This window comes from Oratosquilla oratoria, chromosome 3, assembly GCF_046742065.1.
Source record: "Oratosquilla oratoria isolate Oo_2021 chromosome 3, ASM4674206v1, whole genome shotgun sequence".
Taxonomy (NCBI): Eukaryota; Metazoa; Arthropoda; class Malacostraca; order Stomatopoda; family Squillidae; genus Oratosquilla; species Oratosquilla oratoria.
The window spans coordinates 15,418,885-15,437,161 of NC_134779.1; the positions used below are offsets into that span (position 1 = coordinate 15,418,885).

Genomic DNA, 18,277 nt, shown 5'->3' on the forward strand with positions numbered 1-18,277 from the left:
CGAGCGGTTCAAACCGCTACTGTGGACAGGGCCTAAATGATAAGTACACACTGAGAAATAAGACAATTGGAAGCTTGAGGACATTTGGGACAAGGAAACTAGGCCTGGCCGAGAAAGATATAGTACCTACATCCCGCCGCCTTCTACCCATTCCAAAATTTCCAGAGAAAACAAGAAGAAATCCCTTCTGACTGAGAATATAAACTTATTGAAACCAAGTCCTTATGTATAGCAAAATCTAATCTCAGAAGTCAGGAGCCGTGCGCTCGCTTCTCCCCACAGGACAAAAAGGATGGGGGCGTCTGCGTATATCGTTTTTACGGCAGATAGTTCGCATCTGCCTGGAGACGGCGAGGAAGGGATGGCGCGGCAGACCGACTGAAACCTTGACCGGCGTTTGGGACCACTGATCAGTTGGTGGCATGGGGTGTAACAGCGCTGAACAACTAACCCAGTGTTATTAACTGTCGATAATGTTAATATTGTAACTAAAATTAATTTACCGTGTTAATGAGTGTAAGTTATTACTTTTCGATGAGCTTGTGTATTTGTAAACTAAGGTATTTGTGCGAATGGATTTTCGTGAAGTAGATAGTGATGCCATTGCTTCCGACTCGAACGTTGAGGCGGAAGACAGGGGCGGCCCTTCATCCACACACACACACACACACACACACACACACACACTTACACACAAAATGAGTTCAAAAGAAAAAGACAAGAATAAATGGGTAATGGGTTTATCACCTTGTTTATCACCTTTGTGAATATGTATTCACCTCCCTTTAGTGTACAGGAAAGGAGCAACGCTCGTCGGGTCCCGTCTCCTATTCTCCAATTTCTTATGCTACCTAGCCTCAAATTCATTACAGTTCCAACTTACGAGTCCATACCCTTGATTTCCAATTATCATGTTTAGATTTTAATTCATGTATTGTTCCAGCTTGGGCAATACCATCTTCCTAGCTACTCCAAGTATTTATGTAGGTATGCGAAGCTTAGCCTGTATACAGGATTTATGCAAACCGTAGGAAATGTACTCATCAACACGTCGATGGAAGTACTGTAATCTACGCGTGCCCTAGCGGGAGGATTCTGTGACCTTAATATGGCCTCTCCTTCGCCCTATTCCCAGGGCACCTAAGTGCAGTTGCACTCAGGGATTCCCCCCCCCCCTACGTGTCCTTGCGTTAATGTCTTTCGTGGTTCTGCGGCTGCCGATAAATTAAAATTAAATCCCATGTCACCGGCCAAGCTCAAAAGTGGTACTCGGTACTTAAGTTAGGAATTGGGCGAGATCAAATGTAATTACTTCACTACCGAGGTGGAAATAATGGAGATGATAGTTCTTTGAAAATGTAATTTGGGACAGTAGGGTGCTCCTAGGAGATCATTCATATCGTGTGGTAACCAAATGAAAAAGCATATCAGTACAGTAGAGTTTAGTCGAGGGTTATTTTTCCCTAAACGATGTGGTACTGCCTCAAGAGATGAACAAAGGAGCTTCGCAACATACAGAATACAAGGCAATCCTTCAGAAACTAAAGAGTGCGTACTAAAGGGTACGTACTTCATTACGCACTACACAGGATCAACCTGTAGGCGACGTCGTTCTGGCTGTCTGACGTGTACACCATGTGTTTTCTGGTGTACTGTTTTTGAACACCTATAAATATTATATCATGCTTGGACTGGATCACCTTGGCATACTAGATTAACATTCTACGCGTCGGCTGTCTCTCGTGGCGACACAGGTTGTGAGCCTAGTGCATGCTGCAGTAAAACGGTTTGTTTACATCAGTGCTCTCACTGGTCAGTCGTGGAAGGTCGACCGTGCTGCATGGGTGTGCGAGCGCGACTCAACGATCTCTTCCCGTCTTTTTCACTGGGGGGTAAACATCGTGGATGCTGTATTTCTGCGAATACTGAGAGCAGCGATCGTTAGGGTACAAGTTACTGGAACAATAAGTAATACTGATGAATACTCGCATAAATGTGTCTCCACGCTTTTCACTCGTATCATTTTACTGAAGAACGTGCTAAGATCACATTGGACTTGTTTACCTTAGGCGCTATTTGAGTGGTGTGTCTTGCCATATTTGATCATGAACAAAATATTTTTGCCTTGCGATGAGCATTTAGACATATTTGCAAGTAATTGTAATTACTGTGGATTGGTGAGATTCAACTTTTTAGGAAAGCATGTTCGTCTGCATCGTTCGCCGAAAACAAAACATTAGAAATTCGTTGAAACGATTGCAGCAGACAACGTCCAAAAATAGAAAGAAAAAAAAATGGTGCATGAGTGAGGAAGAGTTCTTGTCGATGATTAATATTATACATGCGATTTTATCTGGTTGTTTAATTAGAGGGAGACCGTTGCAATATGGCAGTATGGTCAGAAAACATATCTACGACAGGTCATCAGACACGAATCACACGATCGATGTCGTCATTGCCGTTCAACAATAGTAACGTGATATTAGTCCCAAATACAGTGTACATAAAAGGTGGAGTTGCCATTAGTAATAAGCACAATTTTTATTCCGGAAAAAAATTAATCATGATTGACATAAATCACGTCTTGATTGAGAGTGGAACAGCTGTACAAGTACTGGTTTTGTGCAGTGCATGACCCCACATAATAAGTTCACATTACATGGCAAGACAGGAGGTAAAAGAACTTAATTAAAAAGAACCGTAACAATTACTGACAGTTATATCTACAACAAGGCCACAGACAATTTTTTTAGATTTGTGTATTCAACTATTTTTTTTTCTAATTTAGCTTTGTTATTAGTGTTATTGTGGTGAAAGTATTGAATTGTTCTTTATGACAGATGTTATTTTCATATCCTAATCCAACGCCAGAAGTGTTTCATAACTTACCAGTTTTATAATAATCATGAATTCAGGCAAGCTCTAAGAACCCAATACTATCTGTTTGTGGAGGTCCTACAACACTGATATCAAACAGTCAACCTGCTGCCTGTCTGCCTGTCAAAACCCACACCATATGTGGGGCTGACACTTGGTCACCAGACTGGATCCAGAATCACTGTCAGTTTTGGCTATTTCATCTGCCTTTTTACACAGATGACACTGAGCACCTCATCTTACATGGCCTCTCATTAGTTATACCCAAACAACACAATATTTCTTTGTTTTGTTATTTGTTGGCCAATCTGGTGGTTGTTGCCTGTTATGTGGGAGTTTTGGGTCTCCTGCAAGAGGAACCTGAGGAAACAGATTTATGACTGATACATACGGAGAACCATTAACAGGGAGCAGCTCCCTTCCTACATCTGTGTGCTAGTGACAGAAATGGTCTTGCAGACAATACTATTTTTTCCAGAGATCTGTGGCAGGTATAGAGGACTGCTGCCAGCTGCTTTGGGGCTGTGGGTTTATATTTGGTGAAAATCAAGGATGCAATAGTATTACTAAACTTAACATTAGAATATGGAGACATTTATTTCTGTATTTCTCAGCACTTCCATTGGTCTACTACCTATTTAGTAACTGTATTTCCTTATATACTTCTTATCCAATATATTTTGCAGTAAGAATTTATGCCTTCTGACAATTGAAGTTGTTCTTGCAGACAAATTGACAGATGTAAAACTGAGTCATAAAGGAATTACTGGACTGTTATTCCACATATATTTGAGGTAACAATTTTAGTTTTAGGTAGCTTATCCAATTTTAACATCTTTTTCTTCTACAGAAGAATACACAATATTAGGACTAATTTGGACAAAGCTTGTGCACATAAAAGAGAAATATGGACATGGTTATGTAATCTCCTTGTGGTTGGACTTTAGTAGTACCAAGATTCACCACTTCAGTCAACAGTGAGAGACCAACCAGAATAGAGATATGGACCCTTCATTGCATTTGTTATGACACATTTGTATTAAATGGGATATTAAATAAGAATGATACACATACATATACCAAAAGGCCCTTTCCCCTTACATGAAAGGGAGGCCCAGCAAAGGCATACACCCACCACCATCAACCATCCTACACCTGTCTATTACCCATTTGTTGCCCCTTTTACCCATTTGTTGCCCCTTGTGAGTAAAGGGTCATCCCAGACTTCTGCCCGCCACTTGGGTTAGGAGCAAGACAAAACATCTTCACAACAAGGCAAAGCTGAATTGTACAAAATTATGAAAGCCATGATACGGGTCACCATGTGCAAGTGAGAATCATAGACTTACCTGCATCAGTCTTGGTGAATATCTTTCATTTGAAACTGAAGCTGAGCACCACACTTGAATTTAGTTCCACTTTCATCACCTGTAGAAAGATTTTACATTAGCAGGAAGACCACACTTGTGAGGAAAAGCACTTGTCAGACCTAACAGATCACACACACACATGCATGATTCCAAGTAATTATTCATCCTTTAGACATATGGTCTTTTTTTATTTGTTTGCATGACCTCATAAAGCCCTCCCATCCTTAATCAAAAGATCTCCTCTGTCAGTGCAATCTATACCCAGTTCACCAAAGGGGATAAATTGCATTGACAGAGGAGACCTCTTGATTAAGGATGGGAAGGCTTAAAGAGGTCATGGAAATAAGTTAAGAAAGACCACATATTTAAAAGACATGAAGAAATACAGTTTTCCAAATAGATACATAAATACTTAGAATGTGATATAGACCAACCTGGAACAATGAATTAATTCAAATGTAAATATGATAATTTGAAATCAAGTATATCAATTAAGTTGTACAATTTGAGGCTAGGTATGATAAAGTTGAGAGAGTAGGAGATGGGACTCAACAAACATTGCTCCTTTCCTGTATACTTCAAATTGGTAATTACAATTACACACGCAATCACATGTACTTGATTTGAGTTTGAGTCTTACCCAGGAATTGAACTTTCAGGATTGCTTAATTTACTCCCATAACATCTTAGAGCCCTTCCATCTTTAATCAGGTCTTTTTTGTCAGTGTAATCTATACCCTTTTGTGACTTGACTACTGTAATCATATCACCTCTTCCTATTCAAGCTTTCATATGTATATGTGTGTGTGAGGTCAAAGTATTATTCAAAAATCAGGTCATATGCTCAGGGCTCTCATCTGGGAGGTTAATAGCTGTTGATCAGAAGTCAAACATGATCCAAGAGTGGTGAGTTATATGTACAAAATAAAAGATGTGATATGAGTAATAGGAGAAGAAACACATTAATAAGACTGAGCCTGGACCCTAATATATCTTTGAAGTACTTGTGCCCCATAGGAAACAGTGACCATGTAGTGCACAGATTCTGGTCTGTAGGAGATACAGAATCAAGATATAAATCATAGACCTGACAGGTCCAATTTTGGGAAGGAAATTTATTTACTTATTTTTTTTATTTTAAGAAGCAAATTGGAAGGAATTCATAAATACTCATGAAACTCAAAAGAAATGGAAAAGGTTGACTACAATTCAGGTGGCAGTAGTTTGTGGAGAGAAAAGTTGATTAAAAGAATGGTGTAAAAAAAATGTGAAATGGCAAAGAAAACCCTACATCCCGTGGCTCTCTCATCCTCTCTTGTCTTTTCTCCACCCCCTCTTCTTCTTCCACTTCTAATTTTTGCCTCTCCTGCTCCATCTTCCTTTCCCTTCTCCCTCCCTCCACTACTCACCTTCCCATTCTCTAATATAGTCGTGTGCAGAGAAATATTAACTTTTCATACAGTATTTATCTTTTATTTTTATTTTTTTCAGTAAGATTGATGGTGTTTTCTTTTTTCTGTCCACAGGTCTGAGGGCATTAAACACAGCCTAGTTGGTCCACACCAGGAAGCCTATTGAAGATCATGCATTCTTAGGAGAATATTGTGCAGTTAGATGTGTTATCTTGAAGTGCTAGTCTTTCAAAAATGATTTGTTTATCATAAGTGTTATTGAACTTAATTGTTCCTAGTGATTTGGTGCTGTTATTTATTTGTGACCCTTAAACTATATAGAAATAAGTATACCAGTATTTATTATATAGACCTGATGAACAGATAATATATGTTGACAGAGTTTTTATTTAATATATTTAAAATGGAAAGTTTTAGTTTATTGGTGGTTGTGTGAATGTGCCGGATGTTTTGTGATTTTGTGTCCCTGAAGAAGAATCGGTGATCATGGCTGAAGGCGGTGATGAAGGACAACAACAGCCCCTAGTGGGAGGAGACAAAGGTGCAGCAGTAGTGATGCCCCAGGAGAATGGGCGACCTCCAACTCAACAGATGCCCATGGAGAATGGTGTCATAGCATCAGGTGGTTTGACCTCCACCTCACCCTTACAGCATCGTAACCCTCCAGAGAGCACAACAGATGTGGAAAAGAATGTCCAGGTTACCATGGAAACCTTTGAAGTTCCTCCTCACGTATTGGCATTCCAACCACCTGATGGTGGTTTCCGTGCTCTCTTTGTTATGGTGGGGTCTTTCTTATGCAATGGCATAATTTTTGGCACCATCAATTCAAGTGGGGTCCTGTATGCTGAAGTCAACACCCAGCTAGAGAAGGCAGGAGTAACCAACCCAGGTCTTAAAACATGTGAGTAATAAACATTATTGATGTTTTATTATTGGATTAAGGCTTGTGTATTACACTGTAGGATTGTGAATGATTATAGCTCGGTATGATCCTAGGGAGTTGTCTTTGTATTTGTAAGGAATCTACAGATGACCCTCTTAGCTCCTGTTGTACCAGATAATATTTACCCCATTATTTTGGGAGCTGGTAGAGCATTTTACTCACCTTTATTACATTCATATAAGGAAAGGATAAAGTGGTCCAATAATTCAGTGCCCCTGAAAATGTGGATTAAGTTTTATCTGATAATATTTCCACCATGCAGGTCTAGAATCTTGTTCCCTCAAGTCTTGAGGGAGTAGTGTGATTTTCCATATGGTTTCACTTACACCTTACATGGATATGCTACTTATTATGTTCTCTTTTATTGTTTGGTTTCCTTGATATTTTCTTCACCTGAGACCATACGTGTACTGGCCTGGTTAGTTCATACTAAAGTACAGTGTTAGTTTTCAAGAGGTTAGCATCAGTTGAATTTCCATGCTAAGGTTTGTTAGCCATTTCTTATTATTTCCATATGTTACTATAAATGATCTTGTGTGATGTGGTTTGAGAATGTGTCTGATACCTTATTAACATTGCTAACATTGCCACTACTGCTATCAATCACTCCTCTGTCTTGGGTTTCTCTTGCTAGACCCATAGTCCCAAGGCATCCAGTCATAGCCTCCAGATCAAACCATAGGACTCTCAGTGAAAATATTATTAAGTTTTCTGGAATGAATGAGTGTAGGGCAACATAAGGTAATGTGTTATTGTCTGTGGAACCAACAAAGGGTACCTGCACAAAGTGACCGTGCAGTTAAATTGTTTGAGGTTTTTCTTATTCATGGTTGTTAGAGGTGAGCATTGTTACTGAGGGTTTTTGTGGGCTGCTGATATTGTGTGTTGTGACAGCCACAATTCCAATTATTTACTTTTGTCATTCAAGGATTTTTTTCAGCAACTTCATTACATCCTTCCATCTCAAACTGTCTGTCAGTTTTATCCACTCCTTTCATTGACCTGTACATTGCAATCATATCACCCCTTTCTCATTTGTCATTTAGTAATGGCAGGTTTAATGTGTCATCTGATCTCTCCTAAGATGGTTTATTTGCTAGGCTTGGGATCAGATTTAGCTGCTGCTCTTTGTATTCTGTGTCTTTTTTATACTTTTTACTTCATGAGGAGACCTCACCACTACTCCAGATAGATTACATTAGACTTTGAGTATTTTCAATGTCTTTATCCAGGTAATAAGAAGCAGCATAATATTTGTTGATAGGCATTGATATTTAATGGGGTAATGGCCATTTAGGTAAGTTATGCAATGTTTAAGTTATGACATGAATGTGTAGTGGTAAAACCAAATCAGTCTTTAGCAAAATGTAATGCAGGGGTTTTGTTTCCTAAAAAATTTATACTGCTTTGCGATTTGTTTTTGTGAAACAAATGTGCATTTGCATAATTGATCTCATTGTTATTGACAATGTTGTATTGTAACATTAGTAATATTCTTTTAGGTTTTCTTCAGGTATTAATGAATCATTAATGATTAATTCTTCTGGTATATTAGAAAATAGTCTCACAAAGTAATTTCCTTCATTAATGAATTTCATCTTGTACCTCCTTAGTGGGACAAATGATGGGCACCTGTTTGTGGTGGTCAAGCAAGATTGGAAATGGAGAGAGACATGTTCTCGTCCATTTTCAAAATTCATTATCCTTCTTTCCTCTAGTAGGAGGTGCAGCCCTTTGACACTCAGTCCTTGGACAGGACCCAAGATCTCTGAATAACTTTAACTATATTTCCTTCACTGTTTCCTGTAGGAAGGGCTGTTAGCAGGCAACTGCTCCCCTCCTGCTACTACAAGTCACTTACATAGACACAATACCACACTAATACAACACAGACACCAGTCCAAAAAATTTCTCCCAGAAATTTTATGGGAGGGCCTCAGAACTAATACTGGTTACAGTGGGGCTGCAGGTTTCTACTCTGTGAAACTACTCAAGACAACAGTTATTATCAGTATTATTATTGCTGTTTTTTTTTTTTTTTTTTTTTTTTTTTTTTAAACACTGTCTCCTGTTTCAGCTGTTATGACATCATCAGCCATAGGGGTGACGTTTGCTCTGTCCATGTTCTCTGGAATACTGACAGATCGATTGGGTATTCGACTCACTACATTCATTGGCGGCGCCCTTGCAGCTGCTGGCATGTTTTGCTCATCTTTTTATTATGATAGGGTATGTATGATTTTCTGTGTTAATGAAGATGGGATGATAGCAAGGGAGGTTTGTACATAATGTTAAGAATATAATGTGACCAGATTTTGTATAAGGCATGTATTTCGATTGTGCAAGTATAAACTTTAGAAATATTCTTAGGTTTTAAGAAATTCCTGTGCCAACTCCATTTAAGTAACTGGGTGGGGAGTCTTTGTACTATATAGGTCTATATGTGCCTTAACAATATACATAAATTATGATAAAAGAGATGTGGCTGAACACACAAGAAAAAGATAGAAAAAACAGTGAATTAGACTTTGAAAATGTCTGATCTATAGACAGACCTGCAGAGCATATCAAAGGCACCATGTGGAAGGGAAGTAGAATACAAATTTCAAGTGACTACAGGAAAAATATGGCAGTCTGTGCACTATGTCATAGACTGCCTCCTTGGTAAAAGAAAGAAGAAAACATGGTGAAAAGGCAGATTCACAAAAAAAAAATCATCTTAAATTACTATGCAAAGAAATCTCAGAAATAAAGAATACAGTCATGAAAAATTGGGAGAAACATATAGAGGTTTCAGGTTTTGAGTTGCCATGTACCTCTGGTGTTCATATATATTTGATCCACAGTACCTTGGATAGCCTTGTCATGGCCATCTACAGAAAAGTCACCCCTTTACGTAATATCTTTTTTCACTAAGTTTCCTTTTGTCTATACAAATTTTTTGCTTCCATCAAACATACTAACGCTTGACTTTAGTATACCCTTCAATGAGATTTTCAGTCCTTATGAATGCATATAATATGAAGGAGGATAGGAAGGGAAAGGTAGTTGCAGTGGGAGGTGCTAAGAAAATGACAGTGATGAGTGAGGAAAATGGAGGAGAAATAAGAAAAGATGAGGTGAAAGCAGTTATTAAAACAATGAGAGCAAGTAAGGCACCTGGGTTAGATGGGTGTCATGTGGAGTGTCTAAAAAAGGGAGTTACAGTGATGGTAGAGTGGCTAATGAGGTTGTTTAATGTTTGAGGGTAGATTGCTGGAGGACTAGAGGAGTGCCTTTATAGTTCCACTGTACAAGGGAGAAAGGGACAAGTGTGAGCGTAGTAGTTTTAGAGGGATCAGTTAATTGAGTGTAGTTGGGAAGGCTTATGGGAGGGTTTTGATTGAGAGGAATGGAGGGAGTAATTGGTGAAGAACAATGTGGGTTTAGGATAGGTAGGGATTGCGTGGATCAGGTTTTTGTGGTAAGACAGATGTGTGAGAAAGCTTTAGGAAAAGGTAAAGATATTTTTTGGGGCATTTATAGATTTACAAAGTACTTATGACAGGGTATACAGGAAGGCATTATGGGAGGTATTGCAGATATATGGGATAGGAGGAAAACTATTAAGAGCAGTCAAGAGTTTATACAATAGTAGTAAAGCCTATGTTAGAATTAGAAATGGAAAGAGTGAGTGGTTTGAGGTAAAGGTGGGACTTCACGAGGGATGTGTTGTCACCATGGCTGTTCAATTTCTACATGGACGGGGTGGTGCGAGAGGTAAATGCAAGGGTAATGGGGCTGAGAATTGGAGATGCTTAAAGAAAATAGAGAAAAATGGGAGATAAGCCAGTTGTTGTTTGCTGATGACACTGTACTTATAGCAGGATGAGAGGAGGAATTAAGCAAATGATGGAGTTTGGGAAGGTGTGTGAAAGAAGGAAGTTGAAAATAGATGTGGATAAAAGTAAGGTAATAAGATGTACAAGGGGAGAAAGTGGCACCAGACTGGAAGTGAGTATTAAGGGAGAGAGACTGGAGGAAGTGGAGAGCTTTAGATACTTGGGGGCGAATGTGGTGGGAAAGGGAGGAGTGGAGGTAGAATGTAGATTGAGAAAAGCAAGTAAATGCATTGGGGGGTTAAAAAAGTGTAATGAGAAATAGACCTATGGGAATGGATGCTAAGAGGAGATTGTATGAAGGGATGATTGTGCTGACAGAACTGTATGGGGCAGAAACAAGGAACATAGGAGAGGAAGAGAGAAAAAGTTTAAATGTGTTCAAGATGAAATGTCTGAGAAGCATGGTAGGGGTTACTAGGCTGGATAGAGTGAAAAACGAGGAGGTGAAGAGGAGAGCAGAGGTAGAAAAGGTGTTGGGAGATAGGGTTGATGAATGAGTGTTGGGATGGTTTGGACACAGGGAAAGAATGAGTGAAGAAAGATCAGTAAAAGAAGTGTGGAAGGCAGAGGTGGATGGAGTGAACATTAGGGAGCAACCAAGGATAAGATGGATGGATGGGGTAAAAGGGGCATTGGGAAAGAGGGGGATGTCTGTTGTTAAGGAAGGAATGGAGAAAACAGAAGACAGGGATGAATGGAGAATGTTGTGTATGGATGATGCTGTGATGCATGGAAAGGAGTGGGTGGGGGGTTGATATTTTGATGCAGCCTGAAGGGATTTCTCCCCATCTTCTCTTTTTCTGCATGAGGGGATGGAGAAGTTGGAGTTGCCGATTAAATGAAACGGCCTTGTTGTGGATGTGTTGTGTCTTGCTGCATTGCTTCTGACCCAGGGCAGTGGGCAAGATGCAGGGGTGACTTGTCATCCAGAAGGAACCAAGAAAAAAAGGAGGGAGGGGTGATGAATGGGAGTGGAGTATGTGGGGATGAAATAGGTGGGAGTGGATTTATGCCTTTGAGTTTGGTTACCTCCCTTGTAAGGGGGAAAAGGCTTTTGGTATATGTATATATGTATGAATGCATATGCCACTAAATACTTTCCATTCATACAAGCTATGTACTTTGAACAAAACAGTTTTATGATGTCTTCACCTCACATTTCAGTTTCTGAACATTTTATGTGCAATTTAATAATCCATGTTAATTGGGTAAGGAGGGAAGTCAGCATAAAATGAAAGAGTGAAGGTAAATCAGTTCTGGCTATTGTGCCCTGCTATGGAATCACGGTTTCTTGCAGCATTGCCAATGACCCAAGCAGTGTGGCAGGGGCAGGGCTGATCCACAAAGTGCTAAGGCTGAGATGGGAGGGGAGGGGCATTACATGGGTTTTTATATGGATGGTATGAAATGTGTGTGTGTTATGACTAAGCCAACCCTATTATAAGGAGGAAAGTGCCTGCTTCTTTCCTGTAGAATAGGTAGAAATGCATTCACATGGAGCCATATTTTGAATGATTTAGGTGCCATTATATTAACCATACTTGTTGACAATGCTCAGGAGCATGGATTGAATAGTAATTATACATGTAAATTTAATTTATTATATGTTTTGCAATTTTCATATGTGGATGTACAATAAAGATAAATGTGAAAAATACAGTATGTTGAATCATAATGGATTTTTTCTTTCTTTACAGATAGAGGTAATGTACTTTACATATGGAATAATGTTTGGCTGTGGAGCTTCATTGGCGTACACTCCATCATTAGTGATCTTGGGTCACTACTTCAAGAAATGGATGGGGCTGGTCAATGGTTTTGTAACAGCTGGATCATCTGTATTTACCATTGTTATGCCTTTCCTACTGAAGTATCTCCTAAAGACAGAAGGACTTAAAGTGACCTTTCAGGTTCTGGCTGGGATGATGGCAGCTCTCATGGTATGAGATGAATTCATTCCCTTTCATAGTTTATTTCTTAGTTGTCTCAGAAAAGTAAGGTATTTTTATTGTTTATTGCTCTCCCTCTTTTCTGCAAATGTCATCATTCTACTGGTACCTTGTAACATTGTATAGATAGCTCCTGGTACAGTTAGGCTATAAAACCAATAATTAGTCTCCCTTTGTGGGTCTTTATGGTGGGTTGGGGCCCTGAGGGAGAGAGGGAGGGATGACATCTCTTTCCATCTACATAGGTTTGGATCCCCATTTATGAATGATGCACAAAAATAGAATTTGTATAGCAAGCTGAAATTTGAATGAAATTTGAACAGAAACTGTGAACAGAATGTATTTGTTATTTAACTAGATTATTTTCCATTTTTATGTGTTACACAAATACTACATGTACAGAAGACGAATTGAGAGAGTGAATAGATTAAGGTGAATGTTGGGATGTCAGGGTTTTTTATATTACAGTGTTCAGTGCACATGTGCATTAGGTTGTGAGGGATGTAAATATGAGAATACTAAGCAGAGGTTTTGAGTTTGTGATTGAGAGTGGTGGGACATGGAAGGTGAGTCAGTTGTTTTGTGATTGAGAGTGGTGGGACATGGGAGGTGAGCCAGTTGTTTTGTGATTGAGGGTGGTGGGACATGGGAGGTGAGTCAGTTGTTTTGTGAGTGGTGGGACATGGGAGGGGAGTCAGTTGTTTTGCGATTGAGAGTGGTGGGACATGGGAGGTGAGTCAGTTGTTTTGTGATTGAGAGTGGTGGGACATGGGAGGTGAGTCAGTTGTTTTGCGATTGAGAGTGGTGGGACATGGGAGGTGAGTCAGTTGTTTTGTGATTGAGAATGGTGGGACATGGGAAGTGAGCCAGTTGTTTGTGACTGATTCTAAGGAGACTGGAGTGGTTGGTGACTGAGGATGTTAATGGTGTGTGAGAGGAGGAAATTGCAAGTAAATGTGATGATGAATTGGAGAGTTTGAAGTATTTTGATCCCATTTGGCAGTGTACAGAGGAAGGAGTGGTCAATGTGTTGTCCCTCTCAACCTCCTTTCTCCCTCTATCTTTCTCATCCAAAAGTTTGAGGTGAATGGGTACCACTACCATTGTCGAAGGAGTTAAAACTATATACCCTTTCTGTCATTATGCATTGGCTCAAGCAGGACTTGGGCCACCATCCATCTAGCTTTGTGCCTCCAGATGCTGGTGCCTTAGTTTGTCCCACCCTTACACTTCTTTATGATTTTCTGTGTGGTATGAAATTTTTGTTATATTCATTTTTTTTTTTTTTTTTTTTTTTTTTTTTTTGTCTTCTTTTATTTTCATTGATGTACATATTTTTGCAGGCGTGTGCCCTAATTTTCAAGCCACTTATGCCTGATATGCCACCACCAAAGCAGATATATGAAGAGAAGAAGACCTGTAAATCAAGATGTCATAGTTTTTGGTCGCAGTTTATCAACTTTGAAATTTGGAAGAATAAGCGATATGTCATATGGACCTTTGCTATCCCATCTGCATTGTTTGGATACTTTGTCCCATATGTACATTTGGTAAGAAGTCATGTATATCATAGCAAAATTTGGAATCGCAATATACATTTTTTTTTTTAACTTATACTGAATACTATTTATATATTTATAAAATACATACATATGAAGTGGCCTTGCTGTGGATGTGCTGTGTCTTGCAACACTACTTCTGACCCAGGGCAGTGGGTGAGATGCAGGGATGACCCATCATCCAGGAGCAGCCAAGAAAAGAGGGAGGGGGTGGAGTGTGTGGGGATGGAATGGGTGGAAGTAGTTTTTATGCCTTTGTTTTTTGGCTACCTCCCTTGTAAGGGGGAAAAAGCCTTTGGTATATGTATGTACATACATATGTAGTAAATGGCTTTATTTCCCCCTCATAAGAGGGTGGCCCACTCCACATCCACCATTCACCTCTCCAAAACCTATTTATGGTCCCTTGCATCTTAGCACCTCATGTCCTTGTTCCTTGCCACACCTCTCAGGTCAAAGGCAGTGCAGTGAGAGAGCTTCTCCTCAGCAGGGCCTAATAACTGGAGCTTCACTTCATCTTTCCTTATTTCTCCTCAATTTTCTTCACTCATCACTGTCATTCTCTTAGCACTACCCACTGCAACTACCTTTCCCTCACTATTCTCCACATTTAACAACTCCCTAAAATACTCAGCCTATTTTCCTCTTATTGCTGTAGATGTAGATGGACAGAATAGTAATATTGTGTATGTCATGAAACCTCATTTGAGTTACGTGTTTATTTGGTACCTGCTTGATTACCCTTTAAACTTTAAAATTAATAAGGGAACAGTGAGATATACACTTTGATATCCAGTAAAAATGTATGATGTAAGTGCAGTGATATTTTTTCTTTTTACAGGTGAAGTATGTGGAAATAACATTGGGTCCAGACACAAAACCTGAAATTCTACTTCAATGTATTGGAGCAACCTCTGGGATAGGCCGCATTCTCTTTGGTTTTATTGCTGACAAGTCATGGGTCAACAGAATATTACTACAACAGGTCAGATACTAAAAATTCTGTTCTTTTACCTAGGATGAGGGAGTCATATGAGAGGTACAAAGAAAAGAAAAGAGAAGTAAAACAAAAGGTAAAGGAGGCAAAGAGGAGAGCAGATGTGAAATGGGGTAAGAGTATAACAAAATTTTGAAAGTAATAAAAAGATGTTTTGGAAAGAAATTAAGAGAGGAAGAGGAGGCGAATCAAGTAGAGAAGAAAAGGTAAAAGGTGCAGATGGAGAGATGATAATGGAAGAGAAGGCAGTAAGGGGAAGATGGGCAGAATATTTTAGGGAGTTGCTAAATGTGAAGGAGGATAGGGAAGGAAAGATAGCCGCAGTGGGAAATGTGAAGAAAATGAGTGAGGAGAATGGAGGAGAAATAAGGAAGGATGAGGTGAAGGCAGTTGTTAAGATGATGAAAGCAGGTAAGGCACCTGGTCTGGATGGATGCCATGCAGAATGTTTGAAAAAGGGAGGTACAGTGATGGTGGACTGGCTGATGAGGTTATTTAATGTTGGCTGGAGAGAGGGTAAAGTGCCGGAGGACTGGAGGAGTGCCTGTATAGTTCCTCTTTACAAGGGAAAAGGGGACAAGTGTGAATGTAGTAGTTTCAGAGGGATTAGCTTGTTAAGTGTAGTTGGGAGGATCTTGATTGAGAGGATTAGGAGAGGAACAGAAGGAGTAATTGGTGAGGAACAGTGCGGATTTAGGACAGGTAGAGGTTTTGTAGATCAGATCTTTGTGGTAAGACAGATATGTGAGAAAGCTATAGGAAAGGGGAAGGATGTTTTTTGGGCTTTTATGGATCTGGAAAAGGCTTATGATAGGGTAGACAGAAAGGCACTGTGGGAGGTTATACAGATATATGGGATAGGATGAAAGCTTCTGGGAGCTGTCAAGAGTTTTTATGAGAGTAGTAGAGCTTGTGTCAGGATTGGAAATGGAGAGAGTGAGTGGTTCAAGGTAAAGGTGGGACTTCGTCAAGGATGCGTTATGTCGCCCTGGCTGTTCAACTTATACATGGATGGGGTGGTGCAAGAGGTAAATGCAAGGGTAGTGGGCAAGGGATTGGAGATGGTTAAAGAAAATGGAGAAAAGTGGGAGGTGAGCCAGCTGTTGTTTGCGGACGACACTGCGCTTGTGGCAGGATCGGAGGAGGGATTGAGGAAGTTGGTAACAGAGTTTGGGAGAGTATGTGATAGAAGAAAGCTAAAGATAAATGTGGGTAAAAGTAAGGTGATGAGATGTACAAGGGGTGAAAGTGGCAGTAGACTGGAAGTGAGCATTAATGGAGAGCGACTAGAGGAAGTGGATAGTTTTAGATACTTGGGTGCAAATGTGGCAGGAAAAGGTGGAGTGAAGGTGGAGGTAGAATGTAGATTGAGAGAAGCGAGTAAATGCCTTGGTGGATTAAAGAGTGTAATGAGGAATGGATGCTATGAGGAGACTATATGAAGGAGTGATTGTGCCAACAGCACTGTATGGGGGCAGAAACATGGAACATAAGAGAAGGAGTTTGAATGTGTTTGAGATGAGGTGTCTGAGAAGTATGATGGGGGTTACTAGGCTAGATAGAGTGAGAAATGAGGAGGTGAGGAGGAGAACAGGGGTGGAAAAGGAGCTGGGAGATAGGGTTGATGAAAGAATATCAGGATGGTTTGGACACATAGAAAGAATGAGTGAAGAAAGACTAGTAAAAGAGGTATGGAAGGCAGATGTGGAGTGAACATGAGGAGACGTCCTAGGATGAGGTGGATGGATGGGGTGAAGGGGGCATTGGGGAAGAGGGGAATGTCTGTTTAGGAAGGACGGGAGAGGACAGAAGACGGGTGAATGGAGAATGGTTGTATATGGATGATGTTGTGATTGCATGAGGAGGAATGGGCGGGGGGAAGGGGGGTGAGGTAGTATGTGTGAGCAAAATTTGACGCAGCACGAAGGGATTTCTCCCCGTCCTCTCCTTTTATGCAATGGGGGGACGGAGAGGATGGGTCGCCGATTTAATGAAGCGGCCTTGCTGTGGATGTGCTGTGTCTTGTGACACTGCTTCTGAACCAAGGCAGTGGACAAGCAGGGATGACCCGTCATTCAGGAGGTGCTCAGATAAGAGGGAGGGTGGAGGGGTGTGCAGTGTATTCAGGGATGGAATGGGTGGAAATGATTTTATGCCTTTCCCTTTTTGGCTACCTCCCTTGTAAGGGGAAAAAGCCTTGGTATATGTATGTATATCTTTCGGGAAGGGGAGCTATGCTTTTGGTATCCTGTCTGTTTCTTCCAGTGTCTAATTTGCTCTTAAATTCGTGTATAGCTTTTGCACACTATTGTTTTATCCAGTTTATTCCAGATATCCACCACTCTGTGTGGATTTAACTCTCTCTGTCTCCAGGTCACTTCTGTAGCTGTCCTTTTTTGAGTTTTTCATGTCCCCTTGTATTTCCCTTATCCCAATTTAGTAAGTCCTCTCTATTAAGTACTTCCATGCCTTTCATGATTCTGTAGATGGTCAGCAGGTCACCTCTTTCTCTTCACTGTTCCAAAGTCTGTAATTTCAATTTAGTCTTTCCTCATATGACAGATTTAAAAGTGTTGGGGCCATTTTTGTGGCTGCTCTCTGGATTCTTTCAATTTTCTTTATATTCTTTTTGGTACTGGGTGACCTTAGTGTCACAGCATACTCCAGTCTAGGTCTTATTAGTGTGACTACTATTTTTTCAACCATTTTTCATCTAAATAGGTAAAAGCCACCTTTATTGATCTTAGCAAGATGTAAGATTCTCTGACAATTTTGTTTATCTGTTTATCAGGGGACATGTCATTTGAGATAAATACTCCCAGGTCATTTTCAGATCCCACTTTCTTTACTTCCTTTGTTCCAATTTTAGATTGTCCTGATATTCATTATTCACTTTTTCTGAACTCCATTATGCTACATTTCTTAATGTTGAAGTCTACTTCCCACTTTTGACTCCATTTCCAAACCTTATTTAGGTCTGTAGTGATTCACAATCCGTTTCAGTATTCACTTTCCTCAGCAGTTTAGTATCATCTGCAAAGAAGCTCATGTAACATTTCACATCTTCATCCATGTCATTCACATAAATAGCAAACATTATTGGAACTCCACTAATTACCTCCAGCTTTTTCCTCCTTACAAGGGAGGTAGCCCAAAACAAAGGCATAAAATCCACCCGTTTCATCCCCACATGCTCTACTCTCATTTACCACCCCTCCCCTACCTCCCTCCCTCCCTCCCTCTTTTCTTGGCTCCTCATCCCTTCAGGCTGCATCAAAATAACATT

The 18,277-nt window shown here is 40.1% G+C and overlaps 1 protein-coding gene across 17 annotated transcripts in view; it reads left to right on the plus strand.

Moving 5' to 3' along the window:
• Positions 1–1,743: 1,743 nt before the first annotated feature.
• The window catches only part of LOC143020754 (monocarboxylate transporter 10-like), a 57,192-nt gene continuing 40,658 nt past the window's right edge, over positions 1,744–18,277 (plus strand). For 14 of the 17 annotated variants that reach the window (XM_076177569.1, XM_076177592.1, XM_076177533.1 and 11 more), the window contains exons 1-6: positions 1,744–1,892; positions 5,774–6,563; positions 8,683–8,834; positions 12,184–12,426; positions 13,779–13,985; positions 14,836–14,979. In XM_076177569.1, the coding sequence (XP_076033684.1) occupies positions 6,146–6,563; positions 8,683–8,834; positions 12,184–12,426; positions 13,779–13,985; positions 14,836–14,979 (1,164 nt within the window). In that variant the 5' untranslated portion in view covers positions 1,744–1,892; positions 5,774–6,145. Of the gene's footprint in view, positions 1,947–2,190; positions 2,511–3,604; positions 3,672–5,773; positions 6,564–8,682; positions 8,835–12,183; positions 12,427–13,778; positions 13,986–14,835; positions 14,980–18,277 lie in introns of those variants that run through there. The other 3 variants (XM_076177489.1, XM_076177497.1, XM_076177501.1) reach the window with 3 other exon arrangements.